This window comes from Pseudozyma flocculosa (genome assembly GCF_000417875.1).
Source record: "Pseudozyma flocculosa PF-1 unplaced genomic scaffold scaffold00020, whole genome shotgun sequence".
NCBI classification, from domain to species: domain Eukaryota; kingdom Fungi; phylum Basidiomycota; class Ustilaginomycetes; order Ustilaginales; family Ustilaginaceae; genus Pseudozyma; species Pseudozyma flocculosa.
Window position 1 is genome coordinate 324,103 of NW_006920888.1, and position 19,683 is coordinate 343,785.

General features: G+C 66.4%; 7 protein-coding genes across 7 annotated transcripts in view; 2 read left to right on the plus strand and 5 right to left on the minus strand.

The window, feature by feature from the left end:
* Window positions 1-3,612, minus strand: part of PFL1_05547 (uncharacterized protein) — a gene marked incomplete at both ends in the record, with an annotated part of 4,254 nt that extends 642 nt beyond the window's left edge. Inside the window, one exon of the mRNA XM_007883083.1 lies at window positions 25-3,612. Within this exon, the coding sequence (XP_007881274.1) occupies window positions 25-3,612 (3,588 nt within the window). The remainder of the gene's footprint in view (window positions 1-24) is intronic.
* A 1,108-nt stretch (window positions 3,613-4,720) lies between these two features.
* PFL1_05548 (uncharacterized protein) lies at window positions 4,721-8,629 on the minus strand (the record flags this gene model as incomplete). Its single annotated transcript, XM_007883084.1, has 3 exons — window positions 4,721-5,464; window positions 5,573-8,285; window positions 8,388-8,629. The coding sequence occupies 3 exons, from the start codon at window positions 8,627-8,629 to the stop codon at window positions 4,721-4,723; spliced, it is 3,699 nt and encodes a 1,232-aa protein (XP_007881275.1).
* Window positions 8,630-10,897: 2,268 nt separating this feature from the next.
* PFL1_05549 (uncharacterized protein) lies at window positions 10,898-12,403 on the minus strand (the record flags this gene model as incomplete). Its single annotated transcript, XM_007883085.1, has 5 exons — window positions 10,898-11,274; window positions 11,402-11,496; window positions 11,613-11,902; window positions 12,000-12,195; window positions 12,294-12,403. 5 exons carry the CDS (start codon window positions 12,401-12,403, stop codon window positions 10,898-10,900), a joined length of 1,068 nt encoding a protein of 355 aa, XP_007881276.1.
* A 1,479-nt stretch (window positions 12,404-13,882) lies between these two features.
* On the plus strand, window positions 13,883-15,101 carry PFL1_05550 (uncharacterized protein; the record flags this gene model as incomplete). Its single annotated transcript, XM_007883086.1, has 6 exons — window positions 13,883-13,896; window positions 13,996-14,072; window positions 14,159-14,258; window positions 14,359-14,411; window positions 14,523-14,927; window positions 15,028-15,101. 6 exons carry the CDS (start codon window positions 13,883-13,885, stop codon window positions 15,099-15,101), a joined length of 723 nt encoding a protein of 240 aa, XP_007881277.1.
* A 464-nt stretch (window positions 15,102-15,565) lies between these two features.
* On the plus strand, window positions 15,566-16,304 carry PFL1_05551 (uncharacterized protein; the record flags this gene model as incomplete). The annotated part of the gene is made up of 4 exons (XM_007883087.1): window positions 15,566-15,632; window positions 15,748-15,877; window positions 15,998-16,093; window positions 16,217-16,304. The coding sequence occupies 4 exons, from the start codon at window positions 15,566-15,568 to the stop codon at window positions 16,302-16,304; spliced, it is 381 nt and encodes a 126-aa protein (XP_007881278.1).
* Window positions 16,305-16,442: 138 nt separating this feature from the next.
* PFL1_05552 (uncharacterized protein) lies at window positions 16,443-17,549 on the minus strand (the record flags this gene model as incomplete). Its single annotated transcript, XM_007883088.1, has 2 exons — window positions 16,443-16,718; window positions 16,905-17,549. 2 exons carry the CDS (start codon window positions 17,547-17,549, stop codon window positions 16,443-16,445), a joined length of 921 nt encoding a protein of 306 aa, XP_007881279.1.
* Window positions 17,550-17,798: 249 nt separating this feature from the next.
* PFL1_05553 (uncharacterized protein) lies at window positions 17,799-19,417 on the minus strand (the record flags this gene model as incomplete). The annotated part of the gene is made up of 5 exons (XM_007883089.1): window positions 17,799-17,947; window positions 18,038-18,388; window positions 18,511-18,798; window positions 18,879-18,927; window positions 19,025-19,417. 5 exons carry the CDS (start codon window positions 19,415-19,417, stop codon window positions 17,799-17,801), a joined length of 1,230 nt encoding a protein of 409 aa, XP_007881280.1.
* Window positions 19,418-19,683: the final 266 nt, after the last annotated feature.

The following is a 19,683-nucleotide window of genomic DNA, read 5'->3' on the forward strand; positions in this document are numbered from 1 at the left end:
CGACGTGGGCGCCCCGTCGGCCACGCTGCTCGACATGCCGTTGCCCGTCACCGGCCACCGCTGCGCCTGCTCCACGTCCAGCGTCGCCACGCCCACAGTAGCGCTAGCAGACGCACCCGCAGCCTCGACCCGCAAGGTCGACGGCTCCGGCCCCGGCCTGAGCTGGAAGCCCGCAGCCATCGGCAGCCGCGTCGCAGTGAAGCCCGGGGCCGGCGAGACGATGCCCGACAGGTCCGACCACGCCTGCGAGAGGCCCAGGGTATCGCTCGGTGGCAACGCGCTCAGCTGCGAGCTGCTCGGCACCGGCGGCGTCGCGGGGGCCTCGGAGGAAGCCGCCATGGGCTGCAAAGAGGCGACCATTGCTCCATTGGCGTTGTCATCGGAGTTGCCGATCCTCGCCCCGTTTGAGGTCGGCGTCAGCTGTCCGTTGGTCGCCGTGTCGTAGCTCGTCGTCGCTTGCGACTGCGACTGCGACGACGACGACGACGGCTCAGCCAAAGCGCCAGCGGCCAACGAAGACGTCAGGGCCTCGATGGTGGGCATGCCCGCGGGCAAAAACGAGCGGGCGACGAGAAAGGGCGTCCACTTGAGGCGGTCAGGGCGCACCTGGAGGTATCCCTTGGCCTCGTAGTTTTTCAGGTGGGCGATGACGTAGTCGCGGTCAAAGTGGATGCGGTACTCGCCGCGGCGCGGGATGGCGCCGCTGCCGCCGCCGTGGCTCTTGTGCCTGCCGTGCTCGCCAGACGTCGAAAGGGAGGACGAGGCGTTGTTCTTGCGAGGCCGGCCGCGCGATCGAGGCGTCGGCGTGCTCGACGATGCGGCACCCGATAGCCCGCCACCGCCACCGCCACCGCCGCCATCGCGGCCACCGCGGTACTTTGTCGTCGCGGGCGTACGCATCTTGCCCGACGCGCTCCCGGCGAGCGAGAGCATGTCCTGCTCGCGCAGCACGTAAAACACGTCGTCGAGCGTCATGGCCGTGGCCGCGCTGATGTCGTCCATGGTGACGTGGTCCGGCGCGGTGCGCAGGTAGTAGAAGACGGCCAGCGTCCAGTAGTTGCGGTAGCTGAGCAGGCCCAGGTCCGACAGCGGCTTCTCTGGCGAGCCGACGCGCCCCTCCTTCTTCGAGAGGAGGTAGCTGATGTCGATCAGGTAGTTGCCCCAGCCGCGGCGCTGGCGGATGGGCAGCGTCATGATGCACGACACGTTGTAGTTCATCGGGCTGCGCTTCTCCTTGCTAAAGTAGCCGACAAAGTGCGCGCCCAGCTCGTCGACCTCGGTGACGACGTAGAAGAGGAAGGGCTCGACGTCGTAGTAGAGCGTCTTGTGGTCGAGAAACATCTTGGCCAGCAGGCAGAGGTTCTGGCAGAAGATCTTGTTCTTGCGCCCGTCGACCTCAAAGATCGAAATGTTGCCGTCGCGGTAGATTTCGTCGCCGGGCGGGTGGCGCATCTTGCACTTCATCTGGTGCCGGCTCGCCATGAACCGGCTCTTCATGTACTTGAGGCAGAACTCGCAGATCCACAGCCGCCCGTCCGGCACCATGCTGTACTCTTCCGGGTACGGCGCTTGGTACCACGTGTCGATGTCGTACTCGCCAAAGCGGATGCACTTGATCGGCGTCGCCGTGCCCGTCTGCGCGCTGCTGGCCGCCGTCACCGGCTCGAGGGCCGCCGAGGGCGTGGCACCTGCAGCGGCAGGGGCGGAGGCGGAGACGGCGCCAGAGACAGTAGTGGTGTTGCCCGCCGGCTGGCTGCCCTGGCCGAGACTGCGCGCAGGCGTCTCGAGCCCGGCCTGGCCCGGCAACGGCAGGCTCGAAGGGCCTGGCGAAGCCAGCGTAGACCGGTTGAGGGACGGGCGTCGAGCGTGCCTTCCGATGGCGGCTCCGCTGCCCGACAGGCTGGCGACAGCCCCTCCCAGCTTGCCCTCGGCGGAGCGCTTGCTCTGCTCGAAGCGCTCAATGTCCGCCGGCGTGGGCTTCGTCTTTGACGTGTCGGCGTCCTCGCCCGTGATGACGCCCCCGAACGGGACCTCTTCTTCTGATTCCTCGTCCGCCTCGGCATCCGCGTTTTCGTCTGCCAAGCCGTCGCCTGCACCCTCTGTCTGCGGGTCGGCCTGTGCATCCGGCGCACCTGGGTCCCCTGCCCCTGCTTCTGTTGCCCGCTGCGCTGCGTCCAGCCCTGCTACTCCGTCCTGGCGGGTGCCATCCGCGGACGGCGCCTTGGCGTCGCTCGCCTGTCCGCCTTTGCCTCCCCTCGCAGCACCCTTGCCGCCTGCCTTTGCGCCCGCAGACGGCGTCCTGCGATGCTTTGACGAGGCCACACCCGTAGGGCGCGGACTGGCCATCGAGATCTCTCCGATCGCTCGCTTCCCTAGCTTCAGCTTGACGGTAAAGCCGGCCGGCTTGGGCCGAGGCGAGGTATCGGATCCGGCCGTGGCCGCCGACGTCTGCCCTTGGCCCTTGACGGTGAGCACACGGCCGTTCTTTCGCGGCGATGACGGCAGTCGTATTGGATCGGACGAAGGAGTCGACGCAGACGCCGGGAGTGATGGCGCCGCCGTCGCCGCCGTCGCCGCTGCTGCTGTTGTCGCTGCTGCTGCTGCTGGGGGTGCCGACGAGGACCCCGAGGTGGCGCCCGCTTGGCAGGTGGGACAGCTCCACATGCCGTCGGGCACCTCGGCGAGTGGGGGATCGAGGCAGGCGAGGTGCCAGCCGCGGTCGCAGCGATCGCAAAACATGATGTCGGAGCCGTCGTGGTGGCAGCGCTCGCACGTCTTGCAGTCGAGGCAGCGCCAGGCGTAGGACTGGACGATGTCGAGCTTGCCGCGATCGCTCGCGTCCCACTCGAGGCAGGTCGGGTGGCCGCTGCTGCCGCAGTCGGTGCAGCTGATGAGGACCTCGGGCCCGCCCGTCTTGGCACAGCGTTCGCGTGAACCCTGACAGAAGGCGCAGAGCGGGCTGGGCACGGCGCGGCCCTTTGAAGCGGCGGCGGAAGAGGATGCGGCCTTGGCCGACCGGGACTGGGCGGCCTGCGAGCCTGCCTTTGAGCGGGAGCGCTTGAGCGGGCTTCCGCCGTTCTGTGTCCCCGCCTTTGCCGCCTCCCGCCTCACTCGGACGACCTGTGCCTGCGGTGCGGTCGGCTTCGAAGGGCCGGCGGCAGCAGTCGTAGCAGCACCAGACGCCGGCACAAGGACCGGCGCAGCGACCGTTCCGCTCCCACCATCGCCAGCGACGGATGCTGCGTTTGAGGCCACGCTCCCTTCCGCCTGCGATGCAGGGCCCTCGGTCCGCTTGCGCTTCCTTGGGCTGCCTCTAAGCCCGGCCTGGACGTCACCGTCTGCCATCGCGGCTCGCCTCGCGCTGGCCTTTGGCTTTGGCTTGCTGGGCTGGGCTAGTTCTGAGGTTGGAGCCGGGGCAGAGCCGACAGGTGCTGGAAGGTTACTTGCGGCAGCATCCAGCGGAGGTAGGCTGGCGTACGGTCCGTTGCCGGCGGCGACGATGTCGTGGCCGTTGCCGTGGCCGTTGGCGCCTGGCGGAAAAGCGTGGCCGTAGCTGAGGCTGCCGGGTGGTGGAAAGGCGGTATGGTCAAAGTAGCTGCCGGAGTCGGGCATGGACCGGGGCGGCAGGGCGCCAAGGTTGGTGCTGCCGATGGTGCTGGTGCTGGTGTTGGTGGTGGTGCTGCCGCCGCCCGCTCCATCGGCGGCGGAAAACGAGTTGGGAGAGAGGGAGTGGTAGGTGGACGACTCGGATGCTACATCGTTGGCGTCCCTGGTGTGGTGACGTGGGCCGATCCACTCGCGGATGATGTTCAGCTTGGCGCGGGGCGGGTGCGGCGTCGCGGCGATGCCCACCGCGCTCGGAGGACGTGCCGACGAGGCCGGGGCTAGTGGTGGTGGTGGTGGTGGCCGAGGGTTGTGTGTCGCGTACCGGTGGCAGAGTAGCTAGGGAGGATGCTGTGGTAGTCGTGTGGACCGACTGATGGGCTTGCTGGCTAGCTGGCGAGACGGAGGAGGCGATGGGCGAGTCAAGGGCGCTGTCGGTCTTTGCAGTTGGAGGACGAGACGATGGGTCCTCGGGCGGCACGCGCAAGAGGATGATGGGAGGGCAAGAGATGGCGACCGGGCTGAGGTGCGATGTGGGTATGAGGCAGAAATGAAGGTTCGACGACGCCCCGGAATGGCGAAGCAAGCAGGCAGGCAAGGAGGTAGGCTAGGTTGGCTCAAGAGGTCAGAGAGAGATGAGGCGCCGCTCGGCGGTACGGCACGGTGGTGTTGGCTGAGGCGGCGCCCGCGCCCGCGCCCGCGCTCCTGCCAGCCTGCCTGGCCTACGCTGGGGCCTGTCTGCCTGCTGCCTTGCCTGGCTGCTGGCTGCTGGCTGCTTTGGCTGCTGGACCCGCGCCTCGAAAAATCCCGGCGCTGCGCAGACAGGCAGGCAGGTAAGTTAGGGTCAGGCTAGCTGGGCCTGTGCGCTGCCGCCGCCAGCTCAGCCCAGTGGGGCCCACCGGCTCTCTCTCTCTCTTCTGACTCGCAGCTGGAGCGCGCCGCGTCTGCGCGTGGCGCACAGCTTGCTTGCTTGGGCCTTTCGTCGGACGGCCCCTTCCGCTGCGCAGCGGGAATGGATCGACCCAGACGCTGTGCTGCCTCTCTCCCTCTCTTTCTTTCTCTCTGATGACAACGAAGCCCGCGCACGACTTGAGCGCACGCCCACAACTGCTACTAACTAGCGCCCCTCATCGAGCGCATACAGCAGCGCCTGGAAGCGCTCTCGCTCCTCGTGCATGGCGCGGATGGCCTCGTCGGCCGTCGTCCCCTCGCGGCTGCGCGCCGCCACATCAAAAGCCAGCCGTCCCACCTGCTCGTCGACGCCCGCCTTGATCCGCACCAGCACCTGCCGCAGCGTCTCGCCAAACGAGTCGACCCGCCGCCCAAAGCTCCGCCGCTGCGTCCCAACATCGACGTCGTCGTCGATCCAGCTCTGCGACGTGTCCTCGAGCGTCGACGACGAGAGCGACGACGAGCTCTGATCGCCGCCATGCCGGCCACCTGCGACACCGGCCGCCGCACCCCCCCGGCTGCCGGCATCCCCACCCTTTGCCTCCTCTGCCCCTGCCCCCGCCTCGTCTTCATCGTCCTCGTCGTCCGACACATCCCCTGCGCGTCCGCGCCTGGCCTTGCCATTGGCACGCCGAGCCTTGCGCCGCCGCTGTGCTCGTTCGCGGTCCCGCTGCCGCACCTCGTCCGGACGAGCGGCGTCCTCGTCAAACGTCGTCGCATACGCCCGGCTGACGTCAATGGCCAGGTCCAGCGCCTCGAGGATGCTGCCCCTCACCGTCGCCTGGCCTGGCTGCAGGAAGCACAGGTACCGCACCCGCTCCATGGCCCGCCCGTGGCACTCGATGAGCGAGTCGAATGTGATCAGCTCGTCCATGCTGGCCCGAAGCTGACTCGCCGACGACTCGATGACCTGCAGGGGAGCGAGGGTGGACAAGACAGAGCAGCGTCAACTTCAGACCGATCGTGACAGCCCCACCGCTTCCCGCGCCTTCTGCTTCGGCACGTCGCCGACACTCACGTCTCTGATCAAGTACTCGCCGACGACGCGCACCAGCCAGTCGATCCGCCTCCTCAGGCCCCAGAAACGCCGCAGGCTGGGCACCCGCTGGTGCTTGTGCGAGGCCTTGAGCAGGCCCGCCATGGACTTGCGCGCTCGCTGCACCTGGAGAAGCAGCGTGAACACGTCCTGGTAGGCCGACATGGCCGCCGGCGTAAAGCAGAAGCTGGCAGGCCACGGCACCTGGTACGCCACGCCGATGCCGGCGAGCAGGCCCACGCCATGCGACTGCGGGCTCGCACCGAGGCGTCGCAGAGTAGCAGTGTCGCGGACCTGGAAGCGCACTGATCCAGAGTCGATCCAGGCGTTCGCGCCATCGGCACCATCGAGACTGCCGGATCCGATGGCATCGCGAAAGCTAGCGTCGAGAAAGTGTGCGTCGAGGCGGCCGCCGGCGTCGAGCCTGTCAAAGACGAGGTCGCACCACTCTGACATCTCGACGCCTCGCAGCATGAGGTAGAAGCCCTGGATGGCCGCGAGGTGCGCAAAGAGGTCGCAGCCGTCCTCGTACCAGCTCGACACGAGAGCAGCGTGCAGTCGCCGGCGCACCAGGGTGAGCATTGGCTGGAGATGCTGCGAGAGCGTCTTGCCAAGGTGCGGCTTGAGAAGCGCCCGTGCCAGCGCCTCGCCATCGTCGCCGTCTCTGGTGCCGGCCTCCCTCACAGTGGAGCTTTGTCGATGGAAGGTTTCGAGCCGGGCAGCTGGCCCTGCACCAGCGATGTTGGAGGACCCCGCCGCCCTTGCGCCTTTGAACAGCGCGGCCGAGACGATTGCCGCGGATTCGGCTTGACCCAGCCGTCTTATCGCGATGCTTTCGACGGGTGTGATCGGTTCCTCGCCTGCCTCGACGCTGTTCGCCGCGTCGTCGTCGTTGTCGTCCTCCTCCCCGCCGAGAGGTTCGCCGTCAGCCGCCGCGCCTGTTCGCACTCCGAGCACCGTGAGGAGGTCCTCGCACGGCTGCAGCGAGACGCCAACGTCGGAACCCAGGGCGCGGAGGAGGCCGACGCTCTTGCTCCCGTCGAGGAGCTCCAGTGCGAGCGGCGCCAAGAAGGCCGGTATCGCCTCGCCGAGGTCGTCTTCGCGTTGGCCTCGGACGCGCCATCCCTGCTGCCAGAAGCGCGCATCGAGCGGGCTGGTGCGCGCGTCCCGCTCGAACAACCCCGTCGCATCGGCTTGCCCGATTAGATCGCCGTCCGAGGATCTTGCCAGGCCGAAGCTGACGCCTTCTCGGATGTGCTGGCAGACCTGGCGCCACCACGGCTGGGCCATGGCGACAAAGCATTGGGAGAGGTCGCGGCGCAGCGCGACGGATCTGCTTTGCCCGTCGCCACCGCCGGCAAGGTCAAAGGAGAGCAGCGCCTGCAGTCCGTTGAGCAGCGCACAGTCGGAGTCGATGCCATGCCCTTGGTCGAGCCGGTCTAGCAGGCCGAGATCCGAAAGCAGCTCGGCCAGGCAGCGAAGGGTGTAGGTCACGCGATCGACGTCGGCGAGCAGCGCCGTCAGGGTGGCGTCGCGGCTGTGGACCTGGAGCGAGCTCGTGTTGCCTGTAAGGCCCGCGGCAAGGTCGGAGTCGTAGACGGCGAAGAAGGCTCGGGCTCGCTCGAGGATCCGGGCCACCTGGTCGGCAAAGGCCTGCAGCGAGATGCTGATGCGGCGATCGTCAGTCGAGGGTGGCCCTGCGGTCGTGCCCGAGGCGTAGGTCCCGCTGAAGGTCTGCAGCTGCAGCAGCGTCGAAGCCGCCGTGGCGAGGGTCCGAAGCTGTCGCACCTTTGTCGTCTCGCCGTTCGAGGACGCCTGCAGCAGGGACGGCCTGATGCGCATCTCGCTCGGGGATGCGAGGCTGAAGATGAGGCCGCCGTAGCCCTGCATGGCCAGCACGGCCTCTCGCACGAGGAGGATATCGGGCAACTCCTCGATGCTGCGCGCTGCGGCTACCATGACCTGGTCGCGGTGCAAGCCCACCTCGTCGAGCGCTCGAGCGCGGTGGTCGTGCATGAGCTGCCAGTCGGGCCCGGCCTCGTCGCCTGTCGAGCTTTGGCTTCCGTGAGCTGCCCCGGCCCACCCGGCCCGAGCAGCGTCGAGAGGTCGGTGGCCGCCGAGACTCTCCACGCCGCCATACCTGTCGTCATCGTCGTCGCTGATCGAGGCGCGGGTGCCTTGGCCGCGGCTCGACTCGGACCAGTCGGAAAGATGCGAAGTGTCCGAGGAGCCGGACCGCCATTCGTCTCCGTCGAGCGGCTCCTCGAGCAGGATCCTGCTCCACTCTGCGCGTTCTACCGCCTGCTTCTGCTTTGGATCGAGGTAGGTCGTCTTCCTGGGTCGATCCGGGTCGAGGAGGAGGTGTGCGTAGGTCGAGGTGGTGACGTTGGCGGGGCGCGAGAGGCTGATGAGGAGCTGGACGACGTCGGCGACATTGTCTGGGGTGATGCTGGGATCGTCGAGGAGCGGATCGTCGCTGTCGTCTCTGCGCTTGCCCCTGGACACGGCCGAGGGACGACTGCCGGAGCTGTTTTCGAGTAGGCGCTGGTCTTCCCTCTGGCGGAGGAGGCGGAGCTGGCGGGCCTTTTGTGTGAGGTCGACCGACTGCTTGGCGCTAAGCTTGAGCTGGCGAAAGGTCCTTCTGAGTGCTGTTGAGAGCTCGTAGGAGAGGTCGATTGCGTGTCGTCGGGAGAGACTGTCGAATCGGCGGCGACGCGGGGCGGTCCGGCAGAGAGCAGAGAGCAGAGGTCAGCGAGGGGGGCGATAGCGAGGACTGCAGAGGAAGAGGGATGCTCACCCGTCGATGTGGCGGTCCACCTCCCAGCTATCTGCGGGCGACCATACGTGGCCGTTGAGGTTCTTTTTCAAAGCGGTGCGGTCGGCGAGGGGCTGGTCATGGAAGGTGTCGATAAGGCGTTCGAGGAGTCGGTCCTGTTGCGCCCTTTTGATCGACTGGCGGGTTTGTCTGGGGGCCGAGGGTGCCGCCGACGATGGGCCCGGGCGTGAGGCTGCTGCGCCCCTGCGATCCGATGCGGCCATCGCTCGGCGATTCAAGCAGAACTGGATGTCGATGTGTGGTCTGTGGGGGCGGGGATGGTGGCGAGGAGGAGAAAGGATCTAGGAGCATGGCCGAGAGACCAACACTTTCCAGGCCTCGGCTGGCCCGGCCTGGCGTCTGCTGGCGCGCGTCGCGGGTTGGCCGCCCGCGACAGAGCTCTGAAAAACTGATTCTTCAGTGGGTCGACGCAGCTGCCGGCGAGACGCAGCAGCAGGTGGAGGCGGGCAGCCTCCAAAGCCGAGAGCCGAGCAGACGCTGCCGCTGCCGCTGCCGCTGCCCGTTGCCGCTGCACGACCAACGGCGTCTTGCTGCGAGCTCGATGACGTTGGCCCTTGCCTTGGTCCGAGCGTCGTTGCCTCCCGGGCTGTGCTCCTGTGTCCCTACGGGCCGCCCATATAAACCCGACTGCCCACGTCGGCCTCTTTGCCACCCATCTCCATTCTCGTCTCACCAGCTCAACGAAACCCGCACAACCGACCCCAATCAAACCCACGACAATCGCGCACAGCAAAATCATGTACGGAGGCAACAACTACGACGACGACCGACGCCAGAACCAGGGCTCCCAGGGCTACGGAGGCGGCGGTCAGGGAGGTGGAGGAGGCTATGGCGGCCGCAATGAGGAAGGCTACGGCGGTCGCAACGACGGAGGCTATGGCGGCGGGGGCGATAGGCGCCAGGAAGAGTACGGCGACCGCCGACACGGTGGCGGAGGCGAATACGGCAGCGGCGGCGGAGGAGGAGGATACAACGACTCGTCCAGCAACCAGTATGGCGGCGGAGGACGCCGCAACGACGGCGACTCGTACGGCAGCGGCAGCGGCGGTGGAGGATACGGAGGAAGCAACTACGACAACGACCGACCTTCGGGTGGTCGCTACGAGGGAGGCGGTGGCTATGGAGGCAACAACTACGACAACGATCGCCCCTCGGGTGGCCGCTACGAGAGCGGCGGCGGCGGTGGAGGAGGAGGCGGAGGCCACGGCGGAGGCAACAGCGGAGGCCGATACGAGAGCGGTGGTGGCAGCGGCGGCCGATGCGAGGGCGGCAGCGGCGGCGGCGGCTATGGCGGTGGCAGCGGTGGTGGTGGTGGCGGAAACCACGGCTCGGGCGGTGGCCGTTACGACGACTTTGACGAGAACGAGGTCGTCAACCACGCCAACAGCCACGGCGGCGGAGGCGGTGGCGGCCAGAACTCGAGCCTCTTCTCTGCTGGTAGGTTGCCACCCTCGTTGCGCATCGCTCCGTCGTCAGCTTCGCCCCATAACTGACGGCTCGCGATGTTCGACTGGCCCTCATCTCCCACGCCGAACCTGGTCAGCCGCCAGCTTCCTCAAGAACAACTCGGGTGGCCACGGCAACGACGACGACGTCGATGAGCAGAAGCTGATGCAGAACCACAACAAGGTCCAAAACTCGAACGAGTCGTCGAGCTCCAACGACATCGGCAACGCCGCCGCGTGAGTGACCGCAGACAGACTGAGGGGACTCTGGCTCGCAACGACCGCGCTGACCGATCTCGAGCATCTCGTTCTCGTGCCGTTCCGACACCCCGCAGTCTCGCCGCCATCAAGGCCGTCATGGGCGGAGGCGGAGGCGGAGGAGCCGCCGGCGGCGACATGAAGTCGAAGCTGCTCGGCGTCGCCATGTCCCAGGCCGTCCAGGTGCGTCGTCCGTGAGGCCTGGCCCTCGTCCCTGTCTCGGAACTACGATGCTGATGGCCTCTTTCCTGCTTTCCCTCTGGCCGCCTTGCTCGCCCTCCCTCGGCAGATGTTTGAGAAGAAGCAGAACGAGGGCAACGCCTCGGGCGACAAGCAGGACGCCGTCAACCAGGCAGCCAAGATGGCAATGAGCCTGCTCAACAAGGGCGGGTCCTCGTCGACCGTCGGCGGTGCCAACTCGGGCGGCCTCTCGGGCCTCCTCGGCCTTCTCAAGTAGGCATCTAGCCTTCGGTCCCGGTCCCATCGAATGTCGAGTGAGGCCGCCGCTATGACGCCCAATCGAAATCTCCAAAACCGATCGAATGTCGGCGCCGCTGTGACTGTGGCGCTTCCAGGGGGCTTGTCGCAATGTCCGCTGGACCCGAAGAATGAAGGAGCGACGGAGATAGATACGAGGAAAGAGAACGACTATAGGTGACGTGAGCAGATACCTGGACGGGAGAGAGAGGGTGTTTGTGTACGGGTAGGTCGAGGTGTAGGTTGATGGGTGCGTCGAGCGGACGGCGACGAGCAAGCGGGCCGCCGCCTTCAGGTCATGATCTCGTTGTAGATGAGGCGCTTGAGCTCGGACCGGCTGAGCTGCTCCTTGCAGTAGTCAAAGTCGAAGAAGCTCGGATCGAGGGGCTCGGCCGTCGGCTCGTCCTCGGGGTCGTGGTACGGCTCGAGGTACGGGTGGGCCAGCGCCTCCTCGACCGTGATGCGCTTGCGCGGGCTGAAGGTGAGGCAGCGCTCCATCAGGTCGATGGCCAGCGGGTTGGCGTTGGGAAACATCTGGGAAAAGTTCTTGCGCTTGCGGAACGGCAGCGCGCGGATGTAGTCGCGCGACCGCGTCGAGGTGATGGCGTAGAAATCGTCGAGCGACGGTGTGCCGAGGATCTCGAGGGTGAGCGACAGCTGGTGGTGGTCTGCAAGAGGCATGGCAGGGAAGGGCAGGGAGCAACAGCGGCGACGGACGCACGGTGCGGCGAAGAATCAGCGGTCTGCTCGGACCTCGCCTTGTAGAGCGCCCGAGACGCGTCTTCTGCCACTCACAATCTCTGCCGGGGAAGAGCGGCTTGCCCGACAGCATCTCGGCCAGGATGCAGCCGACGGACCACACGTCGATTGCCTTTGTGTACTCCTTGAACCTGCGGGAGCGGCGGCGTGAGGCCACGGGCAGTAGAGACGCTGGGGGTGTCAGATCTGAGTCCGCACCGCTCGCTCGGCGCCTTGAAGCGCTCCTCGCCACCCTGCTGCCACTCACGTGAGCATGATCTCGGGTGCACGGTACCACCGCGTTGCGACGTACTCCGTCATGAAGCCCGTCCCCTCTGCCTCTGGCTGGTTTGCGCTCCTGGCGAGGCCAAAGTCGCAGATCTTCAGGTCGCAGTTTGCGTTGAGCAAGAGGTTCGAGGGCTTGAGGTCGCGGTGGAGCACCTGCGCCGAGTGGAGCGCCTTGAGACCGCGCAGCGTCTGGTAGATGAAGTACTGGCAGTGGTCGTCGGAGAGCTCCTGGGTCCGGATGACGCGGTGCATATCCGTCTCCATGAGCTCCTGCGGTGCGGTCAGGGAGGCCAGAGTCAGTCTCGAAATCGCTCCCTACCACCGTCAGCCCGAGCCGCCGAGGGACAGAGATGCGGGCGCCACGCACCTGGATCAGGTAGACCTCCTGGAAGCTGTCGTAGTCGCTGGGCTTGACAATGTCGAGGATGGAGATGATGTTTTCGTGATTGAAGTGGCGGAGCAGCTTGATCTCGCGGAGGGTGCGGAGGCAGAACATGCTGTGATCGAAGGGCGTGATCTTCTTGATGGCCACGCGGGAGCTCGAGGGGACGTGGATAGCAGAGCTGGGCGGCAGCATGGACGCAGGGACCAGAGGAAAGAGAATGGGATCAGCCTACCGACAGCAGGCTATTGCGATGCTCCGACCCTGCCGCCTGCTCACCACACGACACCGTAGGCGCCCTCTCCGACGACGTCGACGATCTTGTACGTCTCTCCTACGCGGAACGAGGCCTGTTGCGCGGCCTGCTGAGCCGCCTGCGTGGAAGACATGGTTGGGACAGGTGGCTGCGGTGCGGTGCGAGCAGGCGTCGAAGGGGTACGGTGGCCGTTGCGAGGGAGGCGGTGATGTCGAGCGGAATCGGCGGGAACGTTTGGTTGAGCAACAGAGCTTTCGTCAAAGAGCGGAGAGGGGCGGTATGGGCTGCGGAGGCGCAAAGGTATCGGTAAAAGGTGACGAGAAGGAGAGAAAGGAGACGACGGCGGCCAAGGAAAGGTCGATGGTGGACAGAGGCCGCTTGCGATGGGAGTGACAAGAAGGCGAGGACGGCGGCGAGCGATGGTGTTGGTGGTGGTGGTGGTGGAAGAAGAAGAAGAAGGAAACGGAAGCAGGAGGGGTGGGACGGGTATGGAAGCAGGACAAGAAGCCGGGCAGGCAGGCAGATCAGACAGGGCGAGGAGGACCCCGGCGGCCATGGAAGCGCGGCGGGGCGAGTGCATCTCGAGCAACCCGAGCCGCGCACGGCAGCACCCTGGCCTTGGCTTGCCCGCCCCTGCCTCTGACCCTGGCCCACAGAGAGAGAGAGGCTCAGACGGGGTCCAAGCCCGAGCCCAAGCTCAAACGCTCAAGCCACACGCCCGCACCAACGCACGCACGCACGCACGCACGCACGCACGCACGCACGCACCAGGGCAGCACGCGAGTCGCCCCATCTCCGTACACTTCGGCCTGGCCAGGCCACGGTGGTCAGGCTCAATATCCAGAGGCAGGTCGGATGGCATCGTCGTCGGAACCTCCGTTTCGTGGGCCTGCCTGCTGGTGGTCTTTTGCCTCGACAGGGGCCGGCGCAGCGGATGGCGGCGTCCAACTCGCCGGGCGGACTTTGGAAGGGCGAGCGCGAGCGAAAAAAGAGCAAGCAGCAAGGCGGCCCCTGCCACGTCCGGGCCTGTTCGCTGGTCGCCCTGCCGCCGCCGCCGCCGCCGCTGCCACCTTCGCCGCTTCCGGTGGCCGGGCCCCGACCTTCGCCCGACGTCTCAAGTGGACTGGATGTTACCAACCCTCTGCGCCTGCCGTCGCTCAAGCGCCACCCGCTCACACATCAACACCGCCTGGCCATCTTGCGCTCGAGCGTGAGCGGATAGTTGGTGTCCCCCCCATCGCTCAGGGACCCGGGCCCACCGACCGAAAGCGGGTGGAGACCCGCCCTTTGACCTCGCACAGCGTGGGACCCGAGTGATGGGCGTGCATGCAGAAATAGAGCGGCAGCTAGGCCAGGCCGGCTGCTGGCTCTCGCTCAGGCCACCTGCCAAAAATCCGAATCCAGGGTTCTTCTCCCAGCCTCTTCCGACGGCCGACCCAATCCACCACCTCGTACGTCCCGACCGACGCCTTTCGTCAAGCCTGCCTTTGCACGCTCAACGAGCCAACGCCACCCCTTCGGATCACCCGCTTCAAAGCCTAGGCGACGGCCTGCCATCGTCCAGATAGCGAGGTCCGAGGGCCGCGCGTCGTGCCCATCGCGGCCCAACGATATGGCACCGCCAAGGTGCGGCAATCCCGAGAGGCGACTTGGCCAGCGCAGCGTTTGTGTCCAACTGACCCCGTCGTCCTCTTCCGGACTCTACTCTATCGCAATTGACCGCAGGGACCGGCTGACGGTCGGCTCGCGCGTCGTCATCGCCCAGGACGCCGAGCTCCGCGGCGAGATCAGCATTGGAAGCGGTGCGTCTACCTCGTCCTTGCCGCAAACAGTTGGCACCTTGCTGAACCCGGCCGCATCCTCGCCGCTGCCCTCTTTGTTCCAACAGGCACCGTCATCCATCCCCGGGCCGTCGTCTACGCTCAGCAGGGTCCCATCTCGATCGGCTCCAACTGCATCATCGAGGAGATGGCCGCCATCGTCAATCGGTGCGTTCGCGCCGGCCCTCATCCGAAACCTGTGGCGTCGGTGTGGAAACAGAGGCTGACGTACCGTTGCCACGTCTGCTCCGGCTGCCCATGATCGCAGGCGGCCCGAGCCGATGCAGATAGGTGACGACAACCTCTTCGAAGTGGGCAGCCGTGAGTCAACTCTTGCTCCCGGTACCGTTCGTCGCCGGACTGCGCCGTCGCTCTTGCTGACACCTTGCGTTGGCGCCAACTCGTTCCGCTCGCTCTTTGCGCGCCGATCAGGCATCGAGGCGGCCGGCGTCGGATCCTCCAACACCTTCCAGGTGCGCTGCAAGGTGGCCTCGACGATCCGCGTCGGCTCCTACTGCAACATCGGAGCCGGCTGCAGCGTCGTTCCCACCGCGCTGTGGCCACGCAACATCGAGGACCTTTTTGGCGACGACGACGACGACGACGACCAGGAGCACGGCGACGGGGAGCCAGGTGGCAAGGCAACAGCGGCTAAGGACGAAGATGGCGAAGAAGCAAGGCAGGCCAGCGCTGCTTCCGCAGACGAGGCCAAGTTCGAGTCGCTGCCAGATCGTACCGTCGTCTTTGGCCACAGCGCCAGCCGGCGGCAGTGGAGCGGCGAAGGCGTCAAGCAGCAGGCCGCCCTGCACGCCAAGCACCTCGAGTACCTCCGAGACAGTGAGTGCCTGAAAACGACGGCCAGAGCATGGGATTCTTCGGCCCGTCCCGCTGACGGTTCGGAGCTCGGGCCGTGTCCGATATCGCCCCCTCGCGACAGTGATACCAAAAGCGCACAAGCTCAAAATCATCCAGGCCGTCCGAGCGCCTTCGCCTTCGAGGGGTGCGCAGTGACCGCTGCCCACATCTCCCCTGCGGGCGCCGGCGGAGCTGTCCCGCTGCTACTGGCCCCGTAACCCCCAGCTCTCTTCGCTTGCCTGTATTCGACCCCGTGCGCTCGATCTCGTGTATCACCACCATTGCCGCTGTGAAAGTGCGAGAGCGAGGCCCGCGTCCTTCCCGATCCCGAAGTAGAATCGGGCTCTGTCCGATCCGGACCAACCGAAAAGCCCCGTTCTCCCCGATTCCCCCTCTCCCCCACCCCACGCACCCAACCCCATCTCGCCCGCTGCCTGGCTCGCGCCCCCAACCCAAAACCTTCGCGCCGGGCAGAGGCACTGCACCACATCAGAGGCGCGAGGTAGGCCTAGGACTCGGCCCCACCATCATCACCACCATCGCCCATCGTCCTCGCACCGCATCTCCACCCCTCCTTCACAACTCGCCCCACGCAGCACCACAGCAAAGACGTATCCAAGATGGCATCAGCAGCGGGAGGATCCAAGTTCTCGGCCTTTATGAACCACCCCGCTGGTCCAAAGACTGGTCCGTTGCCGTCCCATTCCGCCATGACGATGCCTGCTGCTGTGCCACCTTCCCCCGTCCACCCGCTCACGCCCTCCTGCCCTCGTCCGCTCCTCGCCCCCTCATCCTCGAACAGTCTTCTTCTGGGCCCCGCTGATGAAGTGGTGCCTCGTCGCAGCAGGACTCAAGGACCTCTCGAGACCCGCCGATAAACTCTCCGTCTCCCAAAACGCCGCCCTCGCCGCTACCGGTTTCATCTGGGTCCGGTGAGTCAGGTCCACGCCGCACTTCCTGCGTTTCGAGTCGTCTCGAAAAGGGACCGTGGCTCATCCATCCCCGCTCCGCTCGATGGCGCACCTCCTCATCCTCCACCACCACCCCCGCAGGTACTCGCTCGTCATTACGCCCATCAACTACTCGCTCGCCGCCGTCAACTTCTTTGTCGGCATGAGCGGCACCGCACAGCTCTACCGCATCTGGGAGTGAGTCGCTCGCCAGCCAGCCAGCAGCTTGCCCCGTCTTGCGCCGCTGCTCAACCTGCTGGGCCTCCCCGCTGATCCTTCTCTGACCCCTACGACCTTGTCCTTTCGACCGGCCCTCTGCAGCTACCGACGCAAGCACCCCGTCCAGGCCACGATCGCGGACAAGGCGGCCGAAGCCAAGAACGAGGTCCTCCCGGCGACAACAAAGTAGACGTTCACCGCCCTTATGCTGCCTGTTCGAAGACTTGCGGCCGCAGCATGGTCTCCGATCGGCAATACACTTGTTTCCCGACCGACGACGATGACGGCGATGGCGACGACAGCTTGCGCGAGGCAGGAGCGCGCGCGTTCAGTGCGCATTCACCAGATGGACGCACCATTGGGGCCTTGCCGTCACGAAGGACTGGTTCTGGTGGGTGGCTGCGTCCTCGTCCTTGACCATCCCGCTGGCGTGTGGCCAGGAGAGAGCGGGAGTGGACCGGCAAGGCGATGACGAGCTCGCCATAGCCTGCACCAGATCCGCGAGCCTCCAGGTCGGGTCTACAGCCTCGATCCTGCCGTGGCGGAAGTCCTCCTCGAGCTGCTCGATGGAGATGAAGATGGGGTGGCAGACGGGCTCGCTGGCCTGCGAGTGCGGGTGCGGGTGCGGCGACGCTGTCGGCGTGCGCAAGATTGGGCCTGCGCCGACGGGGCTGATTGTGACCGTGCCTCCAAGCTGCTGTCGACGCGCCACGACACTGTCACCGCCCTCTTCGTCGTCAGAGGCGTCGCTGCAATCCGTCGACGGGATCTGTGCCAGCAAGGCACGCACTCGCGCGCTCAGTAGATCCGCGTGCGACTGGCTCGACATTGTCGGCGACGCGAGGACGAGCGCGGTGGAACGGTCGATACGCCCCATCGCAGGCGGTGTCACTGAGATGCTGGGCCATGCAGCGGCGGCCGTCGCCGTCGTGTCTGAGGGCACCTGCCCGGCGACGGCGCGACGTGCTCGGATCTCCGCATCGCGAGCGGCCCGAATGTAGTAGCTGGGCCAGATGGACCGCGTGGGCGCAAAGAAGTCGAGCAGCGCCTCGGTAGGTGGTCCCCGCGGCAGGACAGCGCCGGGGCCTCTGCGAGTGACGGCGCTGCGCAACGTCGACGACGAGGCTGCGCCCGTCGAGCCTTCTTTGGCCACGCGACGAGGTGGCGTCCTCGAGCGGCGCTCGTCGGCCCCCTCCTTTTTCATCGTTTCGATGGGCGGGGCATGCCTTTCGTCGCCGCCTGCTGAGATGGAGCGATGCCCTCTGTGACGGCGGGTGCGAGCGTGGACGATACAGACGAGTGCGATGGTCGCCAGCAGTGCAGAGGCAGAGAGGAGCGCCATGGAGCTCGTCGTTGCCGTCGTAAAGGGCAGGACGGGATCGACGAAGACGTCTGTGTCGAGCGTCGATGCACTGGCGTTGTTCGCGGCCAGCATGGCGGTCAAGATGGGCCAGAGGGGCGGGAAGGGCAAGGAGGATCAGAGGGACTCGAGCCGGTTCTGCACCGGCGGGCCTCTCCTTTTATCTCTGCGACGGAGGCAGCCTTGGCCGCTCGCAGCGGAGCAGCAGGCGGACGTCCCGATGATCTATGTCTCTATCGACTGGAGCGAGGGGGCGCATCGGAGACGTTCCGTTGTCACCGTTCTTCGCCGCGGTCCCTCGGCAGGGAGGCACGCGGAGTGCGGTTACGAGCTTGTCGGAAGGCCATCCGACACCGTCACATCGGCGACGGGGGCTACGCCCGTCTTGGCCAGCACCTTCGGCACGCCTCCGTCGAGCCTGCTCAGCGCATCCTGCTCCTCCTTTGACCTCGTCAGCATGAAGCCCGCGTAGCCTACGACGGGAGAGCAACGTACGCAGCAGGATGTCAGCACGGTCCGGCCACCAGCCCGGCGACGATCGCCTCGGCGCAACAGGGACTCACCGAGCGAGTTGATGCTGAGGTTGCCCACCTTGCCCTCCGAGTCCCGCGGCAGATCCTCGAAGTCTTCGCGGCTGCGGGGGATGACGTGCATCGCCCGCTTGGTCAGGAGGATGTTGAAGCTCGGCGGGCCGCGCATGGCCTTGAGCTCGTCGTCGCTCGGCGCGGTCGCAGCACCGCCCTCGGATGCCGCCGACGCCGCAAAAGTGCGTGCGCGGAAGAGGGCGTCGAGGAGGCCCATGAACTTGTTGCCGATGTAGCGCTCCAGCTTGGCCGGGTCCGACCGCACCTCCTTCTCCGGCTGCAGCAGCGCTACAAAGTGCTGCCACGGGAGGGGAAGCGCATGGACGTGGTCTGCATGGCGAAGGGCGGGGGGTAATGGAGAAGACGGTGAGAAGGTAGAGGCGCGGACCGGTCAGCCCCAGTCGGATGTGCCGCTGCTTTCCTCCTCCGCCCGCGCTCGCAAGCACACTCACCGAGCTCCTTGCCGTCCCGCTCGATCCTGTCGAGCAGCGCCTCGACGGGGACCTTGTGATCGCTCTCAAGAATGGCCTCGATGTCCGCATTGTCGCCCTCGTCGTTATTGAGGTCGAGCGGCGGCGCCTGGACAAACTGCAGGTGTCGGTGCGGCTGCGACGCCCCGCTCAGCTGGCCGCAGTTGTAGAAGCCCAGCAGCTCGGTCTCGGACGACCGGTGGGCCGTGACGATGCGGTAGGCCAGCGCCAGCGTGGCCGGCGACGGTGGCAGGTTCTGCGTCTCAAAGTCTGGCGGCGCAGAATGGTATCGCACGGTGGCGTCAGTCCTGCGCCCTCTCGAGCTCCCATGCCGCGGTCATCGTGCCTACCTCTTGTGACCATGAGGAAGTGCTGAGGTACGACGCAGAACTTGTTGAGCTGTGTCGGTCCCACAGCAGACGGGAGACAGAGAGCCGCGGGGTGTCAGCCTCTTGATGCCGCTCAGCCCCTCGACATCGATCCTTCTAGCACTCACCAGGACGACATGCTCGCCAAACTCTTGCACGAGCAGGTTGGGTACGTAGGGCGGTGCGAAGACATCCTGCTTGTTCTGCTGCGGCTTTGCCTCTTTCCCCTCTGCCCCCTGGTCCTTCTCATCCTTCGTCGAGTCTTTCTCGCCCTGCGGCTGGTCTCCGTTGGCCTTGGGCTTTTTGAGGAGGGCGGGCACGATGCGGACCTGCCACTCGACGCCCGACCCCTTGCCAGTTCCGTCCGGACCAGAGGGAAGGTCATCGTGGAGGATGGCGATCTTCTCGGAAGGGTAGAAGAAGGCGTCGCCGGCGGCGAGGGCCTTTTCGTACTGCTTCTTGACCCGCGTCGGTAGCGAGCGGAGGTCCGCATCCGAGGGTACGTCGGCGGACGAGGACATCGGTCGTACGGCCAGGGTCGGCAGCGGCGGCGGTCTGGCAGGTAGTCGGGCTGGCAACAGTCGGAAGGGAGAGGGTGGCGATCGTGCAAGAGCTCTATACGTCTGCTTGAATGTGCTCAGCCGCATGCGAGGTCGTGGTGGTGGAAGGTTGGCGGTGCGAGGATACCCCCCGATGTGAGTGCAGGGCGCGTGGTGGGTGGTGTTGGTCGGTCGGCAGGAAGGAAACGGCCGTGCGTGAGGAGGAAGCGTCTGGCTCCCTGCGCCTC